The following is a 20603-nucleotide window of genomic DNA, read 5'->3' on the forward strand; positions in this document are numbered from 1 at the left end:
AAACAAACTGAAAACAAGAACATCCAGTTTGGTGTTCCAAGGCAGTAATTCCAGTGCCTCTGGAGGAACTGGGACAGAGAGGGGAAGTGTTGAGGCAAGAGGATCACAAGTTCAAGTGCAGCCTCAGCAACAGATCCTTTCCCAAAACAAACAAACAAACAAAAAAATCAAAAGGGCTGGGGATGTGCTGTGATAAAGTGCCCCTGGGTTTAATCTTCAGTACCAAAACAAAAACAACAATAAAAAACCCTAACAAGTAATAGGTAAAGCAAGAAAAACTTCATAAACAATAAATATTAATAACTTCAAAGAAGAAAATAACAATATTGTATCCATTAAATAAGAATACTCAAAGAATACAAAATAAAAACCAAAAAAATCTGAGAGCAGACCCAAATCATTCAATAAAAGGATTAGAATACAGTCCAAAAAGTCTCACAGAGACTACTAAAAAAAGAATGATAGACAATAAGGGGGAAAATATTTTTAAAATTAAGAAATAAATCTAGTTCTATTCAAAGTCCATTCTTTCCCTCCTTCTACTGTAATACCAATTTTTCCATGCTATGTAACCAGTCCTATTAACATATAAACATGTTCTTAATTCTCCCATCTTAGTCACACAAGTTACATTCCTAAACTCCCAGTCGCTCTAGCAGTTACATCTCAGTTCCTCTTTATATAAAAAACAAATAAATAAGCAAACAAAAACTCATATAAGGAAGGCTGGAGATGTATCTCAGTAGAGAGTCTGTCTACTAAACACAGCAGGCTTCCATCTCTAGCTCCACAAAACTAAACAAATTCATACAAGTAGCTGCCTACATTTGCTGTCTTATATTGCCTTTTCTATGCTTTCTTTCAAAAACTTTCTATAGTGGAAAATTTCAAACATATCCAAAATTAGAAGAGTATAATGTGCACCCTTATATCTAACAGAGTCAACAATAATCAATTAACAGCCAATCTCATTTACTCTATAACTCCATTCACTTTTCTCTCAATTTTATTCTGAAGCAAATCATAAATAACATCATATCCTCTCACACATAAAATATTTTATATCTTTAAAACAACTTTTAAAAATCATAATACTAGTATCACATTAAATAGTGGCTAATTATTTAATATTATCAAATATTCAATGTTATATCATATTTAATTTTTTGAAAAAGCATCCAAATTAAGTCCACTGCAATTTAAAATCTTAAGTCTCTTTTAAATGTGTGTACAGATTTTCTCATCTATCTTTTTTATAGCTTTGAGATATAATTCACACATTTAGAGTGTACATTTCAATCGTTTTTAGTATATTTAGAATGGTAAAATCATCATTGCAATCAATTTTTACATTTTCATTATTCTCAAAAGAAATCAATACCCTCCAGAGGCTGAGGCAGGAGGACTGCAAGTTTCAAGTCAGCCTAAGCAATTACTGAGGTCCTATGCAACTTAGTTGAGATCCTATCTCAAAATAAAAAGGGCCAGGGATGTGGCTCAATGGTAAAGCCCTCTGAATTCAATCCCCAGGACCAAACCAAACCAAACAACAATGACAAAAACAAACAAACAAACAAACAAAAAAAAACAAACCCAATACCCTCTAACAATAACTTTTCATTCTTCTCACCCCCTACTTCACCTTGATGACCAATCACTAATCTACTTTCTATCTCTATAGGTTTGATTATCCTAGATATTTCATATTAACAGAATCACATTATCTTTAATCACTAACTTCTTTTACTTTCCATATTTTAGAGGTTCATCCATATGTAGAGTGTACCAGTATGTCTCTGTCATTCATTTTAATTGTAGAATAATTCTTATTATATGGATATACCACATTTTACTTATCTACTGTTTAATTGATGAGCTCATCTCTATTTTTACCCCCCCCATTTATTTGTTGAAGATACCTGTTCATTTGTCTTATAGAGGTTCCCATAGTTTGAAATTTGCTAACTGCATCCCTTTAGTATATTTTAACATACATGTTCCTATCAATAAGTATCTGGATCAAGAAGCAATGATCTTCATGATTTAAAAAAAAATTTTTTTAGTTGTCAATGGATCTTTTATTTTTCTTATTTATTTATATGCGGCTGGATCCAACCCAGGGCCTCACATATGCCAGGCAAGCGCTGTACCACCGAGCCACAACTCCAGCCCTTCATGATTTTTATATATACATATTTTCTTTCCCTCTCTCTTAAGCAAGGTCATTTCACAGGTAATATTTTTCCACTGAGAAGCACACTGATATCTGGGTATCCCTGTGATGTTAGCAACCACTGATGCTCACTGTTTAGACCCATTCTTTTCACACTCACTCCAATTCTGGACATTCTGTATCTGTCCAGTGAGAAGTGATCAGATTCTGGATATATTTTGAAGGTAGAGCTAGCATGATTTTCTGTGGAAGTGAAGGAAAGAGGACTCAAGGAACACTTCAAGGTTTGGGGCCTGAGAAGCTGAGGGGTGTATATATATTTTGAACCTACCACTTCACTGTAAAATTGCTCATCAAGGTCACCAATACCTACAACAGGGTGTGCAAAGGCCAATTCTACCTTCATCTTACTTAACCTACTGTCGGTATCGGACCAAGTTAACTTCTTCCTCTTTTATTTTCTTTTGGTGGTGGGGTAGGGGTATGGGAATTGAACTCAGAGGTGCTTGACTACTGAGCTACATCCCCAGCCCTTTTTAAATTTTTTTTTTGTTGTTGTTTTAAGACAGGATCTCACCAAGTAGCTGAGGCTGGCCTTGAACTTACAATCCTCCTGTCTTAGAATCCCATGCCACAGGGATTACAGGTATGTGCCACCACATCCAGCTGATCCTCCACCCCACTTTTTAGAGGTTTTCAGTTGTAGATGGACATAATACCTCTATTTTATTTACTTTTATGTGGTGCTGAGGATCAAACCCAGTGCCTCACACATGCTAGGAAGTGTGTTCTAGCACTGAGATACAACTACAGCGCTGATTACTTCCTCTTAAAACATAATTTCCAGAATGCCAATCAATGCTTAATTTCCTCCTCTCTGTGACTATTCCTCCTTAGTCTCTTTGCTGGTTCTCTCTTTCTTCATCAATTAATGTTATTAAGCCGCAGGGCTGAGTCCTTGGTCCTCTTCTCTATCTAGACTCACCCCTGTGGTAGTGTTCCCCTTGTTTTTAAATAACATTTACATGTTGACAATCTCCAGATTAAAAATTTCCAGTCTTGGGGCTGGGGATGTTGCTCAAGCGGTAGCGCGCTCGCCTGGCATGCGTGCAGCCCGGGTTCGATTCTTAGCACCACATACAAACAAAGATGTTGTGTCCGCCAAAAACTGAAAAACAAATATTAAAAAAAAAAAAAAAAATTCCAGTCTGAACCTCTTCCTTGAACTTCAAAAATGTATAGGGGTCATTCACTTTTCAATTTCAGTTACCCAAGGTCAAACTTGGTCTGAAAATATCAAATGGAAAATTCCAAGGGTAAGCAATTGATAAGTTTCAGATTGCATGTAGTTCTGAGTAATGTGAATTCTGTAATAAAATCTCATGCTGTCCCACTCTGTCCCACCCAGGAATTGAATCATCCCTTTCCCCAGCAAATCCAAACTGTTTATGCTATCTGTGTCAGTGGCATCTCAGTCATGATCAACTGTCGCAGTGCTTGTTCAAGTAACTCTTATTTTAATAACAGCCACAAAGTGCACAAGCAATGAGCCAGAAATTTTATTGAGTATATGTCATGACTGCTCTATTTTATTAATAGTTATTGATAACTTTACTATGCCTTTTATAAATTAAACTTTATAACAGATATGTATATATAGGAGAAAAACATAATATATACGGCGTTCAGTACTGTCCAGTTTCAGGAATCTACTGTGGGTCTTGGGATCTCTGTAGATAAAAGAGGGAGTACTGTATATCCAGTTGTTGGTTTGACAGCTGCATTTGAATATTCAATGAAAGTTATATGAAAGTCAAATTGAAACTGACCAAAAATTATTTCCTTATCTTCCCTCCCAAAGTGACTCTTCCTACATCTATACCCCTCTATCTGTTCAGACCCAAAACTTGAAGTTATCCTTGGTGACTCTCTTTCCTTCACATCCACAGCAAATCTATCAGAAAACGCTGCTAACACTACTTCCAAAATACTCTACAGTTTGATCACTTCTCACTACCTCCACAGGTACAAATTTCTCATCTAGATTATTTCAAAAGTCTCTTCACAGATGACTGTGCCTCCACTAGTACCTCTGAAGTCTAGTTTCAACAGTTTTGTTGAACACTACTGTTAAAACACCTGCCATCATTGTCCAACTAAATGTCAAATCCTTATAACAGCTTGTTAGGGCCTCCAAAATCTCCCAACCACTGAAGTTTAATGTCTAAACCTACTCTCTTCCTTTACTCTGATATAAAATTGTAACCTAACCCCATTTTCTACCCACTAGCACTTTATTTCTCGTTCCTGGTTAACTTGTTTTTTTTTCTTCTTTTGTTTGGTACTGTGGATTGAATTTAGGGTCACTATAACATGGAACCAATCCCCAGTCCTTTATGTTTTTTATTTTGGGACAGCGTTTCACTAAGCTACTTAGTGTACTAAGGGTCTAGCCTGCTTTACTTTCCTCTAAAATATACTATCAATTTCAAAAATACTATTTAATGTACTTTTTGTGTAGGAGACATTCTCTATTTTGAAACTTTCTCTCTCTTTTTGGTACTGGGATTGAATATTTTATTTTGAATCAGGATCTCACTAAATTACTGAGGCTGGCTTTTGAGCTTGCAATCCTCAAGCCTCAGGCCCTCCATGAAACTTTCTCTTTAGAAGTTATTTGGTCTTCAGTTAAGCACTTTTTTTTTTTAAACAGGGAAAAACAAAAGTGTTATATACAATAGTGCGCTTTATTATAAATTGAAAACTGCTTAAACCGAGGATAATTGGTAGAAACCAATTCTGCTTTGACCAAACTATCTAAAGCTAAGCCATTGAACTGGGGAAGGCTCCACTCTCGACCACTTTAAATGTTATTCCAATTAATTTAAAATTACATCCCCCACCCCCACCCCGCAAAACAAAACCAAACCGTTCCACTCCGGTCAAGTACCACATTTTGAAGTGATTACCAAATTAAACCACGACTTTAAGATGCAAAATGCCTGATTGTTTTAAAAATGAAAAAAAAAAAATACACTAGTTGAGTTGTGGGGACTGTAATTTAAACTCATGCTCCCGAGGTAGCGAAGGACTGGTATTTTGGACGTTTTGACTTAACCAAGCCAATTCTACTCTCTCGCCGGTCCGGTGTTGAGTTACGCGGGGGATACAAAACTGCAAAGGCCACAGTCTCCCCAGCGAGGGAAGGGCAGACTGACGGGTTTCTGGGACCTTAGATCAGAAACTAAGCACGATCGGCTCTGTTTATACATTTGAAGAGGAAAACTATACCGCCCGACAGACGGCTCCAAACTCTCCCGAAGAGCTAAGGACGGGCGGCAGGTGGCAGACGGCCTCTGCGCCTTTGTTGACGGTCGCCGCCCCCCATTTTTCCTACCCGGGTATAAACAGATTCCGAGGCCTTTGACGCCTCGGGAGTGGGGGCCGCGAAGGCAGCGGAGGACCGCACTGAGGCTTCCGGCCAGCTCGGGAGACTAGCTGGGCTGGGCTTGGCTGGTCCGGTCCGGGCCAGGCGCGGAAGGGAGTGGTGGGCGCGCGCGGGGCTGAGAGAGCGTCGCGGCCTCACCTTGGACACCATTTTCTTGAGCTGGCTCTCCGACACCGCCATGACGGACGCCTAGCGACTCCGGTCCCCGCAGGCAGAGGTTCAGCCGCTCCCGGGCCGCCCAGGCAGCCCAACACAATCGCACTCAAAGCGGCCAGCCCCCCACCCTCCCGCCTCTAACAACAGGAAGTCAGCACCACCACAGCACTTCCACTTCCGCTACGTCACTTCCGAGGCCGCGTTCCTGCAGAGAGTGTTGTACGCGCTAAGCCGCGGAGTTCAGTCATAGTGTGGGTTTATATCAACTCGCCTCTGGCGTTGCCGTAGTCGACCGACCGAGTCCCAAAAATGAGGGCAGGTGTACTCCGAGTGTCGAGGCTCTGGGCTTGGATAAGACTGGCAGGTATTTCAGTCACCTTAAGACTTAGGAAGCAGGTGCAAGAAGGGCAAGAAGTATGATGGATTTCCAGTGAGCACTAACGACTGATTCATCAAGTGGGAGGGTACTTTACTGGCAGAAATGTTCTGCTACGGACTTACTCTTGTGAGAATAGTAGGCAAGTACACTTCTAGTTTCGCCTTTATTTTTTTTTTCCTTCCATCTCTAAGATGAGCGGCTTACATTAGAAGGCGCCCAAGGTTTCTTTGGTTATCAGGTGTTTTTGTCTTTTTAAAACTTAAAATTTCTTCATACTACTTTTGCAAGGGCGAAGTATAGAAAGCCTTGTTTTTCAGGAAGCCAGACAATAATTTCTTCACCAAGATACCTTTCCTAAGTTAGAACTTTTCTTGTCTGCCTAGACGCAGTTGAAAATACAGGCTGCATTCTACCTTGCTTTGTGTTCAACTACCAGCCTGTCCACCAAATACAAGTCCTTGGGGCAGGCGTATTTTCACATCTTCATGGTCTTGTACAGTGCAAGAATAGGTAGTGAGCCTTTCGGAAGATCACAAGTTCAAGGCCACCCTCGGCAATTTAGCAGAGACCCTGTCTTGAAGTAAAATAAAGGGACTGAGGATGTAGCTCAGTGGCAGAACACCCTTGGGGTTATGGTAACTTGTGTTTTTTGTAATACTGGGGATTGAACCCAGGGGTTTGTGCATGCTATGCAAGCACTTTAACCACTGAGCTACATCTCCAGGCCTTATTTTACTTTGATATAGGGTCCTGTTAAGTTGCCTAGGCTTGCCTTGAAATTCCTTTCCTCCTGCCTCAGCCTCGCAGAGTTCTAGTATTACAGACATGTGCCACCAGGCTTGGCTCGTTGTAATGAATTATATTAGTCATTATTCCACATCATCACCAGTTTTACAAGCACAGTGTCAAAGTATTGTAGAACTTAGGTTTGATTATGTGAAGTATGATTCATTTGAATGATTTTAATATAGTGCTGATGAGAACAGACTAGTATTGATTCCCTTCTAAGCTGGCATCTAAGTGAAAGTCACAGACACAGAAGGGCCTAATTGAAAATATGTGGAACTTGAATCAAATGTATGAAATATGATATGTCAAGAACTATGTAATGTTTTGAGCAACTAATAATAAAAAAAAGAAAGTATGTGGAGATATTATAAAGTGTTGTCAATACAGACACATAAAGGCAATTTAAGAGATATATATTATTCCTGGACAACCATATGTTAGCTCTAGTCAAACCAAAAGGTCAGTTCTACTGCTCCTGCTCTTTTATGTTGCATAAAAATATGGTTTTCAAAATGTTCTCAAAGTCACAGCTTGTTCAGAAGTAACTTCAATTAGAACAACAACAACAAGTTTTGCTAAAATAATTTTTAAAACTTTGAAAACAGTTGATAAAATCCAATCTCATTTTAAGAGTCACTTAAGTAATTAAATGTACTGGGTGCTGTGTGAATTATATGAAACAAATCTCCAAATCTGAATAAACTTCCTTTAACTTGAATAAATCAGGCATCACATGGTGAATTTAAAAATCAAACTTTATTCATTATTCTTGATATTTAAGGAAAACAATATAAATTGGAAAGTAAAAATATATCTTCTACTATAGTACAACAAAAGCATTTTTAATACAAGCCCCACTAAAAATCATAACAAGAAGAGGCACTGCATAATCATGGAAAAACAAAAAAGTGAAAGTTAACAGAAGCACTGAATGTTAAATTATCACCAAATCATAGTGAGGTGGTAGTTGGTGGTAGTTGCTTCTTGACATATATGTGGAACTTAACAACATAATTACTAATACTCAATATTCAAGGGAATGTCTGAAGCAGAATTACTTCTATATTGTGGCCTTCTAGAGGGTAAGGACCATTGTTCATCTTGGAATATTCAAATTCTAACACAATATTTGGAATTACAGTAGGTACTCTAAATGTTGTGTTGTCATGTTCCTGTTATAATTAATGTAGTGAACTCTTGGCAGTTTATCTAGGAGACAGTAATATTTTGCAGTTAGAGTGTTGTTCAAGAACATATTAGAGAAAGAAAAGAAAAAAGTTATAAATTAAGATTTTAGAAATTACCAAATTTTTGATTAGTTATCACTTATTATAAAAGGCTAGTTAAAAATATAAGTTATGTTTCTTTCAGTTTTACTATTTCATAAAAAATGATACATTGTTAGAGTAAAACCAAAATAATCACATCAAATCAAATCTAATGCTTATCTCTTCAAATATCCAAATGTTTTTTGGTCATTGTTTTTATAGTGCTGGGATAGTACCCAGAGTCTGTGTGTGCTAGGTAAATGCTCTACCACTGAACTACACCCCCACCCCAAATGTCCACAATTTTTATCCAGTTAATCTGGTGGGAATCTTTCCAAGCATATTAAATACTTTTTTACTTTCTTAAACATGGGATACTGAATGTTACCTTAATTACTGAAGTTTGCCACTTTTATTAAGTGAGCATTAGAATGACTATTTACCCTCTACAATGTGTCTACTCTTATAAACCATTTGGCTCCTACCTCTCTGCCCAGATTTGTATGTACCTATTATGTTTACAAGACACTTTGGATTTCTTCACGGTACTTACTACAATTGGAATTGTACATATGTAGGATTTGATTTATTGTGTTTCCCATGCTAGATTATAAGGATCAGGAATGCTTGTACCTCGTTCAGGCATGTTCACCGTTAGTGCCTGGAGTATAATAAGTTCCAAATAAATAACTAGATGACTAAATAAAAGCCTATCTCAGTTCATAGCTGCCTCTGCTGTTTGCTGAGGACAGATTAGGAAGCTAGGGAATTAGTCATTCTAAAAATTTTTTGTTTTTTAAAAGTAAACTTTTAGAGAATGAAAGTAATTTTTCCTAGTACTTAGGACCTCAACTTTAGGGTCTTGTGATCACTATTTTGGCCGTTAAGCATTTTATCCCTATTAGTACCTTAAAAAAGTAAAGACTATAAATTTTAACTTTCTCCCCTATAAGATGATAATAGTCCCTACCTTAGTTGGTTATTATGAGGATTCAATAAAATAGTAAAGTGCTAATTATAATTCCTGTTATATAGTGTTGATGTTAGCTGTTACTATTAGTTGTGTATCAAAATAGTAATAATATGCTCTATTTAACACATGAAAACATTATTAATGAGGGGCTGGGGCTGTAGCTCAGTGGTAGAGCACCTGCCTCACAGCTGTGAGGAACGTTCTAGCCTTAGCACCCACATAAAAATAAATATTGTGTCCATCTACAACTAAAAAAATTTTTTTAAAACATTGTTAACGATTCATTTCTAAAGCATATGTACTCTGAATTGTTTCTTCTGGAGTGGTTAAAGGATTTGCTCAGAACCATCAGTCCACTCAGCCTCTGTCCCTTAAGACCAATGGTTTTTATGAAGTCTTCATATTTTGGCTTTAAAAGAAAAGGTTTTACTCATAATCTGTTTCTACCAAAACATACATTTCTTCCATGCTTCTACTACTATCACATGTCATGTGGGGGATCTTATATAGTCCAAGAAGAGGTTATAGACAATTTCAGAAAGGAAATCCTACTGGAAATTAAATTACATATACTTTTTCTTTATATGTTAAAAATTTTACATTTGCCTTTTACTATTTTAAAGTGCATATAAAATTCTTTCCCAGTTCTGGTAGCTAAGGAATTTGAAAAGGAAAAGAAAATGTCTTACCATTATTACCAACCGTATTTTGCAAAAGAACATCAACATTAAACTATGAATCTTTTGAATATGCACCTAGCACAGATTTTATAAATAAGGCCCATTCTGGATCTTTAGGTTATCATATTTATTATGTCAAAAAGTAACCTTTATAAAATGCATTTCTTTCAGTATATCTCCAAAGTGATTAGTGTGCTTTGAGTTTGGGGTACACAATTTAAAATATTACACACTGCAGATGAATGTTTATCCTTGTTGTAGCTTAAAGAACAGTATAGATATGTTAAGCATCCCGAATGAAATTAGATTTTTTTCTCCTTCCTTATCTAACTCCTTCAGGATCAAATGACAAAGCTAACCAAGAAACCATCTACCTTAACCAAGCAGTTTGTAAGATAATAAGACACAGACATACTCAAATCTAATATATGTTGGCAAAATTAAATGATCTTTTCTTTCAGGTAACTGTGTTTGAGAGTCAAAGTTTTAACTGTTGTTGGAGACCATGGATTGAGGATGCACTGCTTTGGAGTTTCTCAGTCACTGTGTCTTCCTTCACTGTGGTTTTAATGACTTCAGATACTCCATTAGTTCCAAGGATGCAAGGTAAACTTAAAAACACTTCACTATTTATATCATAATATCCCTAAAATGAAAAATATAGGGATTATAATAGAAGTGAATCCCTGCAAAAAAAAAGGTCATATCATAAGAAAAAGATGGACAAAGTAGATTCCTTGGAGAGGGACATCCCATGGAATCTGGGTACAATACAGTAACCTTTTTTAAGTTTTCTTTTCCATATTGTATTTTGCTCCTGGTATTCTAAGTCTTCACGAAAGTCTGATTAAGCATTTGTGTTTCATCTTAGCTATACTCTAGGGAATTTATGCTCTGGGTAAAAGCAGCAAAAGACAGACAATTGGAGAAACAGACTGATAACTAGCTGAGACAAGTTGGCACATCAGTTTGAGGTGATATGGCTGGCTGATGTAATAAATCACAACCAGAAGTTGTTTATGGAATATATAAACACTGCTTGGAGATTCCCAAAAATTACATGAGGGTGAGAGGACAACCTTTCAGACTTCTCACAGTTAAATAGCATAGGGCTTAGGCTGAAGTGCCTCCTCCAACATCTTACACTGAAAGCTGGTGACATTGAAGACACCTGCATTAGAGTGTGAACAACGGTTTTGCTGGTTTTATATTAATATGAAAGTTTAAAATATGAGACAATGAGAATAACCATTACCTTTGCTAAAATTGATACAGAATGTACTTTCTTTTTATTGTTTACAATACTGTCGACCAGGTCAGCTACAGATAGTCCAACAGACCAGGATCTTTGACCTTTTACCTTTAATAGTTCCATGGCTCTAGATTACAAAAAACAAGACAAAACAAAAAAAGACCTTAGAAAATGCAAAAAATATTCACCATTTAGTTTTACATTCTGTTTAAGGCATTAACTAGGTGTTTTTATGCACAGCAATAAGAATTATACAGCAATGGTTTTAGGAAGGCTTTCAGATAACTGAATGATTATTTAAGCTTTCCTTAAAATGTCAGATTCATAGTTCACAGAGAGAACATACTGATGCTTTAAAAGATTCTCACCACCCTGATGATTTAACTGATTAGGAATTAAAACAATAAATACCAGTTTTGCCTATTACCCCTGGCAAAGATTAAAAGTCTGATAACTAAATTTGAAGAAGCTATATATAGGCATTCCTATAACTACTGTTGAGAGTTTAAAGTGATCTAAGATTTTAGAAAAATTTGGCAATTTTTGATCTAAAAATTATTCTTCTAGGAATTTATCCTATAGTAATTTACTCAAATGTGTAAAGATATACACATAAACATGTTTTCTGTATTTGGAAACAACTCACCAAAAGGGGACCGTTAAATAAATCATTACGGGGCTGGGGTTGTAGCTCAGTGGTAGAGTGCTTGCCTAGCATGCATGAGGCAGTGGGTTTGATCCTCAGCACCATATAAAAATAAAATATATTGTCTCCACCTAACACTAAAAAATAAATATTTAAAAAATAAATAAATGAATTATTACCAAATGTAGTATCATATAGCTTTTATTCTTAAGAATAGGTAGCCAGTGGTATACGCCTGTAATTCCATTGACTCAGGAAGCTGAGGCAGGAGAATTGCAAGTTTGAGGCCAGCCTCAGCAACTTAGCAAGACCCTGTCTCAAAGTAAAAAAAAAAAAAAAAAAAATTTAGAAGGGCTTGGAATGTAGCTGAGTGATAAAGCACCCCAGGTTCAGTGCCCAGTACTGGAAAAATAACATCCTATCAAAAAGACCCCTGAAAAACTAGATACTAGATTGTCATGTATAATATGGAAAAATATCACAAATTTATTTTTTAAAAGAAATTTCCAAGACAGTGTAAATAGCATAAGTCTATTATAAAAATAATAATAATATATTTGTAGAAGCATTAAAAAAAACTGGACACTAAAACTTCTCTGGAAGATAGATGTACCCCAGCTTTTTACATTCTACTTTATAAATATTTGTAGTATTTGAAGTTTTATAATAAGCATATGTTATTTTTGTTAAAAGAACCATATAAATTAAACAATCATTTAAATTTATTCCTTTCAAAAGGTATAGGGAGGAGCTGGGCATGGTGGTGCATATCTGTAATATCAGCTACTTGGGAGGCTGAGGCAGGGTGATCATAACTTTGAGGCCAGCATCAGCAACACAGTGAGACTGTGTCTCAAAATAAAATAAATAAATATAAAGGGCTGGATGTAGCTCAGCAGTAGTGCATCCCTGCATTCCATCCCCCCATACCACAAAAGTGATAAACTGCAGGGAATATTGCTTAGTGGTAGTGTAAATAAATGCTTAGCATGCTCGAGGCCCTGGGTTTAATACCCAGAACCACCAAATAAAAAAAAATCTATAAATTAAGATTATATAATCAAATTAGAATGAATCACATCACACTAATCTTCTAAATAAGGAGGAAATTCCAGTCGTTATATTCTAAAAAACATAAACTGAAAGTTTAAAAGCGAAAATTCTGCTAGTGTGGTGGTATAGGTCTGTAATCCCAGCAACTTGGGAGGCTGAGACAGGCAGATCACAAGTTTGAGGCCAGCAACATAGTGAGCTATGTCTCAAAATTAAAAAAAGGGCTGGGAATGTACTCGGTCCAAAAGCACCTCTGGGTTCAATCTTTAGTTACTACAGTACAAAAAAAACCAAAACAAATAGGGCTGGGGTTGTGGCTCAGTGATAAAGCACTCACCTAGCACATGCGAAGCGTGGGTTCGATCCTCAGCACCACATAAAAATAAACAAATAAAATAAAGATACTGTGCCCAACTATAACTAAAAAATATATTAAAAAAAACAACACTAAAATCCCTTTGTTGCAAGGGAGTCTGTGAAATGGGGGGGGGTGTTGAAAAAAATATTAAAAATTAAAAAACAAAAAGCAAAAGTCACCACCACTTGGACTTCAGGAAAAATTGTTATTATGTGATGGTATGAAAATATATAGTGTATAAAGTCCAACTTTATGGAGCTTGACTCTCAAAAGGCCTCCAAACAAAAGTGAAAGATACAAGGACCTATACATTATATTTTTTCCTCCTGAACATATTGTTTATTCATATTAGACTGATTTTCAAGTGTATTTACATATGATTAATACATAAAAATTTTTAAGTTATATGAACTCTTATAAGGAAATTGCTAATATCTCATATGTTTAGATATGAGAGAAATAAATCACTGTTTACAAATAAGGAATATGTTATACCCTTTAAATGTCAACTGTGTTATCTGGAAGAGTTTGCAAAGTTTGCAAAACACTCTTCAGATAAGAAACCAAAGATTTAAAAAAAAAAAAAAAAAAAAAAGAAACCAAAAACTATAAAATATTGCTCTGGGGCTCAGGTTGTGGCTCAGCAGTAGAGCGCTCTTCTCACACGAGCGGGACCCTGAGTTGGATCCTCAACACCAGGTAAAAAATGAATGAGTGAAATAAAGGTACTGTGTCCAACTATAAAATAAATATTTTTAAAAAATTAAAAAACAAAATAAAATAAAATACTGCTCCATTATAGTTTCTTTTGGGGGGAGGGGCATGACCAGGATTGAACCCAGAGATGTTTAATTATTGAGCCACATCCCCAACCCCCTTTTTTTTTTTAGTTGTAGTTGGACACAATACCTTTATTTTATTTATTTATTTTTATGTGGTGCTGAGGATGGACCCGGGGCCTCACATGTGCTGAGCAAGTGCTCTACCGCTGAGCCACAACTCCAGCACCCCTTTTTATTTTTTATTTTGAGACAAGATCTCGATAAGTTGCTGAGGCTGGCCTTAAATTTGCAATCCTCCTGCCTCAATCTCCTAAATTGCTGGGATTATAGGTGTGTGCCACCACACCAGGGTTCTGCTCCCTTATGTTTTTGAATTTGTCCATACTATAGCTAGCTTTGTTTACAGAAGCTTGATAAGTACATGCTATGTAAATAGCTATTATATTAGCTATGAAGTACGTAATTTTTAGTCGGTCAGGAACAGATTTACAGTGTGTTACCTGTTGGACAGCTGCACCTGAGAGCTATGACTCATTTCTTGGTCACTCCACATGGGCACTAAAAATTAAATGAAGAATTAGTTATATTTTGCCAATGCTTGTCTAAGGAGTAAAGTGTACAAATAATCTTTTTTAGGGAAGAGTACCTGTATTAGTCTTTTTAATACAAGTTTTTTCCTTCTCTAGCAATAGCTATTTTTTCTATTGGTTGGACTGCATTTGCTGTACTAATTACAAAGGATGAGAAAAGATTTTGAACTACAATCCCCAAGAAATATGATCTCTAAAGTTTACTTGTAGCCTCCTTACCTCTTCTTTCTTATCAATATCAACACTAGAATTGCTGTTTTACTGTAGGAGTAGAAAGCACTGTTTCCTCAGAAGGGTGCATATAATAGGCTTCTAAATGTTGCAAGCACTTGCCATTTGTTCTGCTGGGAACTGCACTGAGACTAATTCCTTCCACCTTTGGAAACCTTCTATTTTGGGATTGAATTTCTACAGCTGTTAGAGAGTCAGGGTATATTTTTCCAGAAGTATCTTGTGGATTGCTCACATTAAGGCCAGTAAGTATACTGATCTACAGAATAAATGTCTTTGAAGCAAGAGAGAAGATAGGATTAAAAGTAACCCAAGGGTTAGGGGTGTACCTCAGTGGTGTGAGGTCTTGGGTTCTATTCCTAGTACCATAAAAAGCAAAAGACAAAACCCAAAATAGTGGTCTCATGTTACCACTAGATGGCAAGCAAGGAAGTAGACTAGGGAAAAGTACTTAGGTAGATAGTTAGAAACTGAGTACAGATTGATCAGCAAACAAGAGATCAACATAGACCAGAATGTCAATGTTAATGAGTAAAATTCAGGGTCTCGGGTTTGTTTGAATCCCCATACCTTCATTACTCAGTATATCTACTCCAAGTTCTTGTTTGCTACCCTTTTTGAGGAATCTATCGTTTAGTATTTTGTATCAGGAAGCAATTGTGGAGCCTGAAAATTAATCCATCCTTCCCTTCCTCTTTCTCCTTTTTTTCCCTTTCTTTTTTTCTTTTCTTCCCATTTATTTATTTATTGTGTGAGGTATTAGGAATGGAACCTGGAGCCCCATGCATGCATTCTACCACTGAGCTACATCCCCAGCTCTAAAAACCATTTCTGTTCAATCACACTGTCAGAATTTTTTTTTAAGGTTTATTCTATAGCCTGATTCATTATAGCACTGAACTTTATAGGTAGCTAGTACAGATTTAAGATACTGCTGTATTTTATTTTTAAATTTTTCTTTAAAATTATATAAATCCTTTATATCTATAATGATTAAATTTGAAAATAAAGAAAAGTATAAATGTTTAAAAGTTACCTCTAACCTAGCTATCACCACTGTCAGTAATTTTATTTGTTTTAATGGCATCAAAGCAGATACAGAGTTTATATTCCAAGAAAATAGTTTAGAGAAGACAATTTGCTTTATGGCACCATGGTTTAATATCTAACTTTTAATATACATGGTTTTTCTCCAGTTCTTCAGTTAAATGATTGCCTCCCCACAGGAAGAAAGGTTATTTTCTATGCCTTGCTCTACCTACAACACCTCTGCTAAACAGAATACCATTCCAACATTTCATTCTCATGGTTTCCCTTTGCCAGAGATTCACCTTCCAATTTGTTGATCAGGTATTCAGAGATCCCCAAAATGTGATTTCAACCAGCTTGACCTGGTTAAAACTCTTTGCAACAAATAGTACAGATTTTTTTTTTTTTTAATCCCATGAACATGCCATACTTTATGTGCCTTTGCCTATAGGGAGAAGATTTAAATTTAGGAAACATAAGTAAGATTGGAGGTTGGGATGAGTGATGAAGAAGGGTTTTATAAATGCTTTAAATATATTTAAATGTCTTTTAATGAAAAATTAGACTTTTAAATTTGTCCTGGTACTCTGAAATGCAATAAAAGAAATTATAAAACCTTACTAACAGATCTTGCCTAATCTTACACTTAAGGAAAAGTAATCAGAAGGACAATGACACACATGAAGAGTCTATTTATAATACTGGGCCCAAAATACAGAAGGCACTCAAATGTGAAACAAAAGCCAAAAAAGCTCCACAATTCTAAAGTCCCCAGATATATCCAACTGTCATGACCACTGGTGACTTATCAATGTAACTAATAAAAATATATTTCTTACCTTTGTCTTCTCCTTGCTCACCAATAACCCAAACTTCTTTGCCTGAAGTCTGTGCTTTCAAGATATTTGTAATAATATAGTGTAATCTCTGTGAATCAAGATTACATCCAATTCCAATCACTCGATATGCAGGAAATGTACTTAGTTTCCATGTCACATAGGTCATGATTTCCACTAAATGTCACATACAAGGTGAAAAATATAAAGATTTAAAAATATGCATTTTGAGTCTAGTTCACAAATATAATAAAATTTTTCTGTATCTATTTTAAGCTGAGTTTCTATTTTTAAATGAAAATATCAATTAAAAAACTACTACTATTCAGTATAGTATTCTAAACAAAAACACAACTCTTTTTTTTTGTACATGCCAAAAGGATGTCAGAAATCAAAGACACCAATGTCCCTCCACCAACTGTTTTAGAAAAACAAGTGAAATGCATACCATAACCCTGTACTGGGAACATTTTAAAGTCTGTTCACCAATTTGAGTTCAATAACACCTAACGCCTTGAAAATATTTCTTTTTCAAGTAAAACACTTTCAAAACAATTTATAAAATATAAAAAGTGAAAAATGCACTCTGAGATGTTACTAACATTTTATAATATTTCAGAGTTACAATATTTCACATAAGTCACTGCATTTTTCTTGGGGCAAGGGCAGGAGGTTAACCATTTTCTCAATAAGGAAGATATGACTAACAACAGGAACCCAATACCATATTTCATAAAACATTGTTAAGTTGTAATCTTTTGATTAATGATAATCATAACAAACAACTGATAGTACTGTACTGTATTGTTAACTAAAAGAGCCATTTACTGAATATTCTATCCTTCCCTTTATAATCTAAAGTTTTATGGCTTTTATCAGTAATGGGAGTTCTACTGATATATTAAACCATCAAATTAATTTAAAATAAAACTTTTTACCTGGTTGAGATGCAACGAGCAGAACACCATGTTGACTGTAATGTCCCAGAGCTGGGACAAGGGCTCTGAACATATCCACATTGCTCTGCACAACATCAACATAAGACTCAGAACTACCCAAAGAATTGACTGTGAAGATCACCACCTTGGAATGAGCAGAGGCAGACAAATCTAATGAATAAAAAGAAACAGTCTGAGTTCAAGATATAGGCTCTAAACGAGTTCTAGTCCATAATAAAAAAATTTTTTTTCTTTTCTACAAATTCAGAACTTTTAGGCATTGATCTGCCTCCAGACCAATCCTACTTCTATATGAAGTGTACAAAATGCTGAAGGTTAAGAACTAGAGTATATCCCAAGTAGGGAGGAGGGAGGACAGCAATAAAGATAAACAAAATTATAGGACCAAGAACATTCACATAGATTGAGTTTTATATGCAATTCACAAAATTTTAAGGAAAAATGAATAATATGCTGTAGACAAAATGAAATTACAATCAGTTAACTGACTTCTAAACTGAGTTTAGGGGTCCTAAAATTTCTTGAAAATGACTCAGAGGCCATCTGGGAGGACTCTAGGCCACTTACTTTGGCTTCTCCAAGCACAGCAGTGCTGCTTTGATCTTTTTTATTTATTAAGGATTCTACTTTAAAAACTAAAAAACTGGTTTGAAAAATCTCTAAATTAAAATATCTCCATTCTTTTTTTTTCCTCCCCAGTTTTGTGAATTAAATCCAGAGGTACTTTACCACTGAATTACATCCCCCAACCCTTTTTAAAAGTTTTTATTTTATCTATCCATCCATCCATCCATCACTGGGAATTAAACCAGGTCATCAGCCCTTTATTTTTCATTCTGAAATAAGATCTTGATAATTGCTAAGGCAGGCCTCCAACTTGCGATCCGCCTGCCTTAACCTCCAGAGTAGCTGAGATTACAGGTGTGTACCACTGCACCTGGCTTTGGCTCATTTTTAACTTTTTTTTTTTTATATACTTAAATCCAGCTGTTCTTGGGTAACAACTACTTTTAATGGGACCTACAGGTAAGCAACAGTTATGACTTGGGAAAAAGCTGGCCTGTGGAGTTCCTTCCTCTGATTCTCAAGCACAAATATGCTGTTTTACAACTATATTTTCTGCTTCACTGTGTATTTTACAGTGAATGCATGCCAAAACAGTGGCCAGTTGTTATTATCAGAAACAACAGAAAAACAATAAAATAAAAAAGGCATGAGTCTAATCAACATTTGTAAATGAATATTAGCATCCAGGGGACAGTAGTTCCCAGAATTAATATTCTTTTTTTTTTTTTTCTTTCTTTTGTGGTATGAGGGATTGAACCCAGCGGTGCTAGGTCAATGAGCTATATTCTTAGCAACTTTTTATTTTTTGTTTTGAAAAAGGATCTTTCTCTAAGGCCATCTTTCTAAAGTAGTTTCAGAAGGAAATTCTTGTATAATGTGTCCACTGGGAAACACTTTACCCAGTTTAAGCTCAGATTCTGACATAGTTCTGGTGATGGTAGATCCCAAGTCTAAATTTAACTGTGATTCTTCATGAATCCTCTTAAGTAATTCCTGTGTTCTAGGGTTTAGAACAGATACCTGGTCATGAGACAAAACCTAAAGAACTGGAAGGAATACCTTTAATACCATCAACTATGTGCCAGGTAGTGGTCTAACAACTTTCCATACAGTTACTTATTTAATCTAGTCCACAATACAGAATGGGCATCATTACCCTCATTTTATAGATGGGTAATCTGAGGTCCAGAGAAGTTAAGTGATTTGCTTAAAGTTATAAAACTGGTAAGTAGAGGTGCCAGAATTCAAGCCCAGATAATCTGGCTTCAGATGCCAATAAACAGACTATATTTAAAAATAGTCCTACATTCTCATAAAAGATGAGGAAACTGGTACATGGTAGCTTTCTCCATATTAAAAACCAGCGAGCAGTTCAATTTACAACTTTATAATCTAGCCCCTAAACTATTTTGCCAGAATTATATTTCTTTTCCTCCTTTAGCTTCCTTTATTTATTTTGTACTAGGGTTTGAACCCAGGGGTACTTACCACTGAGCCACATCCGCAGCCCTTTTTATTTTGAGACATGGTCTCCCCAAGTTGCTTAGGGCCTCACTAAATTGCTGTCTGGCCTCAAATTTGTAATCCTCTTGCCTCAGCCTCCGAGTCACTAGGATTACAGTCATGTGCCACCCCACCTGGCTGATTCCTCTACTTTAAATAACAGAAATGCCCTCACCCTCATGGTTGACATACGAATACACAAAAGTAGTTGGTGTCTACAGGATTTAAAAAGGAAAAGAAAGGTCTCCTGCTCCATAGATTAAGATCCCAAGCCTTTTAATCTTTTCTTTTTCTTTTTTTTAAAATTTTTTAATATTTATTTTTTAGTTTTCAGCAGACACAACATCTTTGTTTGTATGTGGTACTGAGGATCGAACCTGGGCCACACGCATGCCAGGCAAGCTCGCTACTGCTTGAGCCACATCCCTAGCCCCTTTTAATCTTTTCTTGAGTTTAAAAGACAGTATATTTAAGTATTCTTTATGTAACCTTTTGGCTCAAACTCTACTGATCTTATAGTCATTCCTCAAAGCATTTTTTTCATTTTCCTGATGTTGGCTTTTGCTCAAATTCTTTCCATCTGGAATGTTTCTCACTGTATTTACCACATGTTTGATGTGCTTTTATGTGACTATTACACCAAACATTGCTATCACTCTGTGAGAATTGAGTTGTGTTTAATTTTTGCAACTCTCAGATCTAGTCGCTTAGCAGTTGGTACAATTTCCTCTACCTCTCTGTCCAAATCTCCCTAGTCTATGAAATCATAACCTGGCACATATCTCAGTCTTACTCAGGCTAAAGTAATTCTCTCCACTTAACTCCAAGAGTCTTTACTGTCTGGACAGTTCTTGCGGCAATTAATCACATATTGCTTCTTTACTCTTGTTATGAATTACTATTTATTTCTTGCATGTGTGTCTTTTCATCT

General features: G+C 35.9%; 3 protein-coding genes across 10 annotated transcripts in view; 1 reads left to right on the forward strand and 2 right to left on the reverse strand.

Annotated features, from left to right (window-relative positions):
- The window catches only part of Tsg101 (tumor susceptibility 101), a 52356-nt gene extending 46442 nt beyond the window's left edge, over positions 1-5914 (reverse strand). The window contains exon 1 of the mRNA XM_076844256.2: positions 5760-5914. Within this exon, the coding sequence (XP_076700371.1) occupies positions 5760-5801 (42 nt within the window). The 5' untranslated portion in view covers positions 5802-5914. The remainder of the gene's footprint in view (positions 1-5759) is intronic.
- A 69-nt stretch (positions 5915-5983) lies between these two features.
- Positions 5984-20603, forward strand: part of Misfa (mitochondrial sheath formation associated) — a 75434-nt gene continuing 60814 nt past the window's right edge. For 2 of the 3 annotated variants that reach the window (XR_013090416.2, XR_013090415.2), the window contains exons 1-2: positions 5984-6141; positions 10328-10472. The gene's annotated coding sequence lies outside the window, so the exon portion shown is untranslated. Of the gene's footprint in view, positions 6142-6190; positions 6296-10327; positions 10473-20603 lie in introns of those variants that run through there. The other variant, XR_013090417.2, reaches the window with a different exon arrangement.
- Positions 7683-20603, reverse strand: part of Uevld (UEV and lactate/malate dehyrogenase domains) — a 42576-nt gene continuing 29655 nt past the window's right edge. For 4 of the 6 annotated variants that reach the window (XM_076846978.2, XM_076846977.2, XM_076846979.2 and 1 more), the window contains 5 exons: positions 17582-17752; positions 16647-16820; positions 14458-14515; positions 11122-11245; positions 7683-10512 (listed from right to left, as the gene is read on the reverse strand). In XM_076846978.2, coding sequence (XP_076703093.1) covers positions 10345-10512; positions 11122-11245; positions 14458-14515; positions 16647-16820; positions 17582-17752 — 695 coding nt within the window. In that variant the 3' untranslated portion in view covers positions 7683-10344. Of the gene's footprint in view, positions 10513-11121; positions 11246-11965; positions 12077-14457; positions 14516-16646; positions 16821-17581; positions 17753-20603 lie in introns of those variants that run through there. The other 2 variants (XM_076846980.2, XM_076846982.2) reach the window with 2 other exon arrangements.

The sequence above is a fragment of the Callospermophilus lateralis genome, chromosome 2 (assembly GCF_048772815.1).
Source record: "Callospermophilus lateralis isolate mCalLat2 chromosome 2, mCalLat2.hap1, whole genome shotgun sequence".
NCBI classification, from domain to species: Eukaryota; Metazoa; Chordata; class Mammalia; order Rodentia; family Sciuridae; genus Callospermophilus; species Callospermophilus lateralis.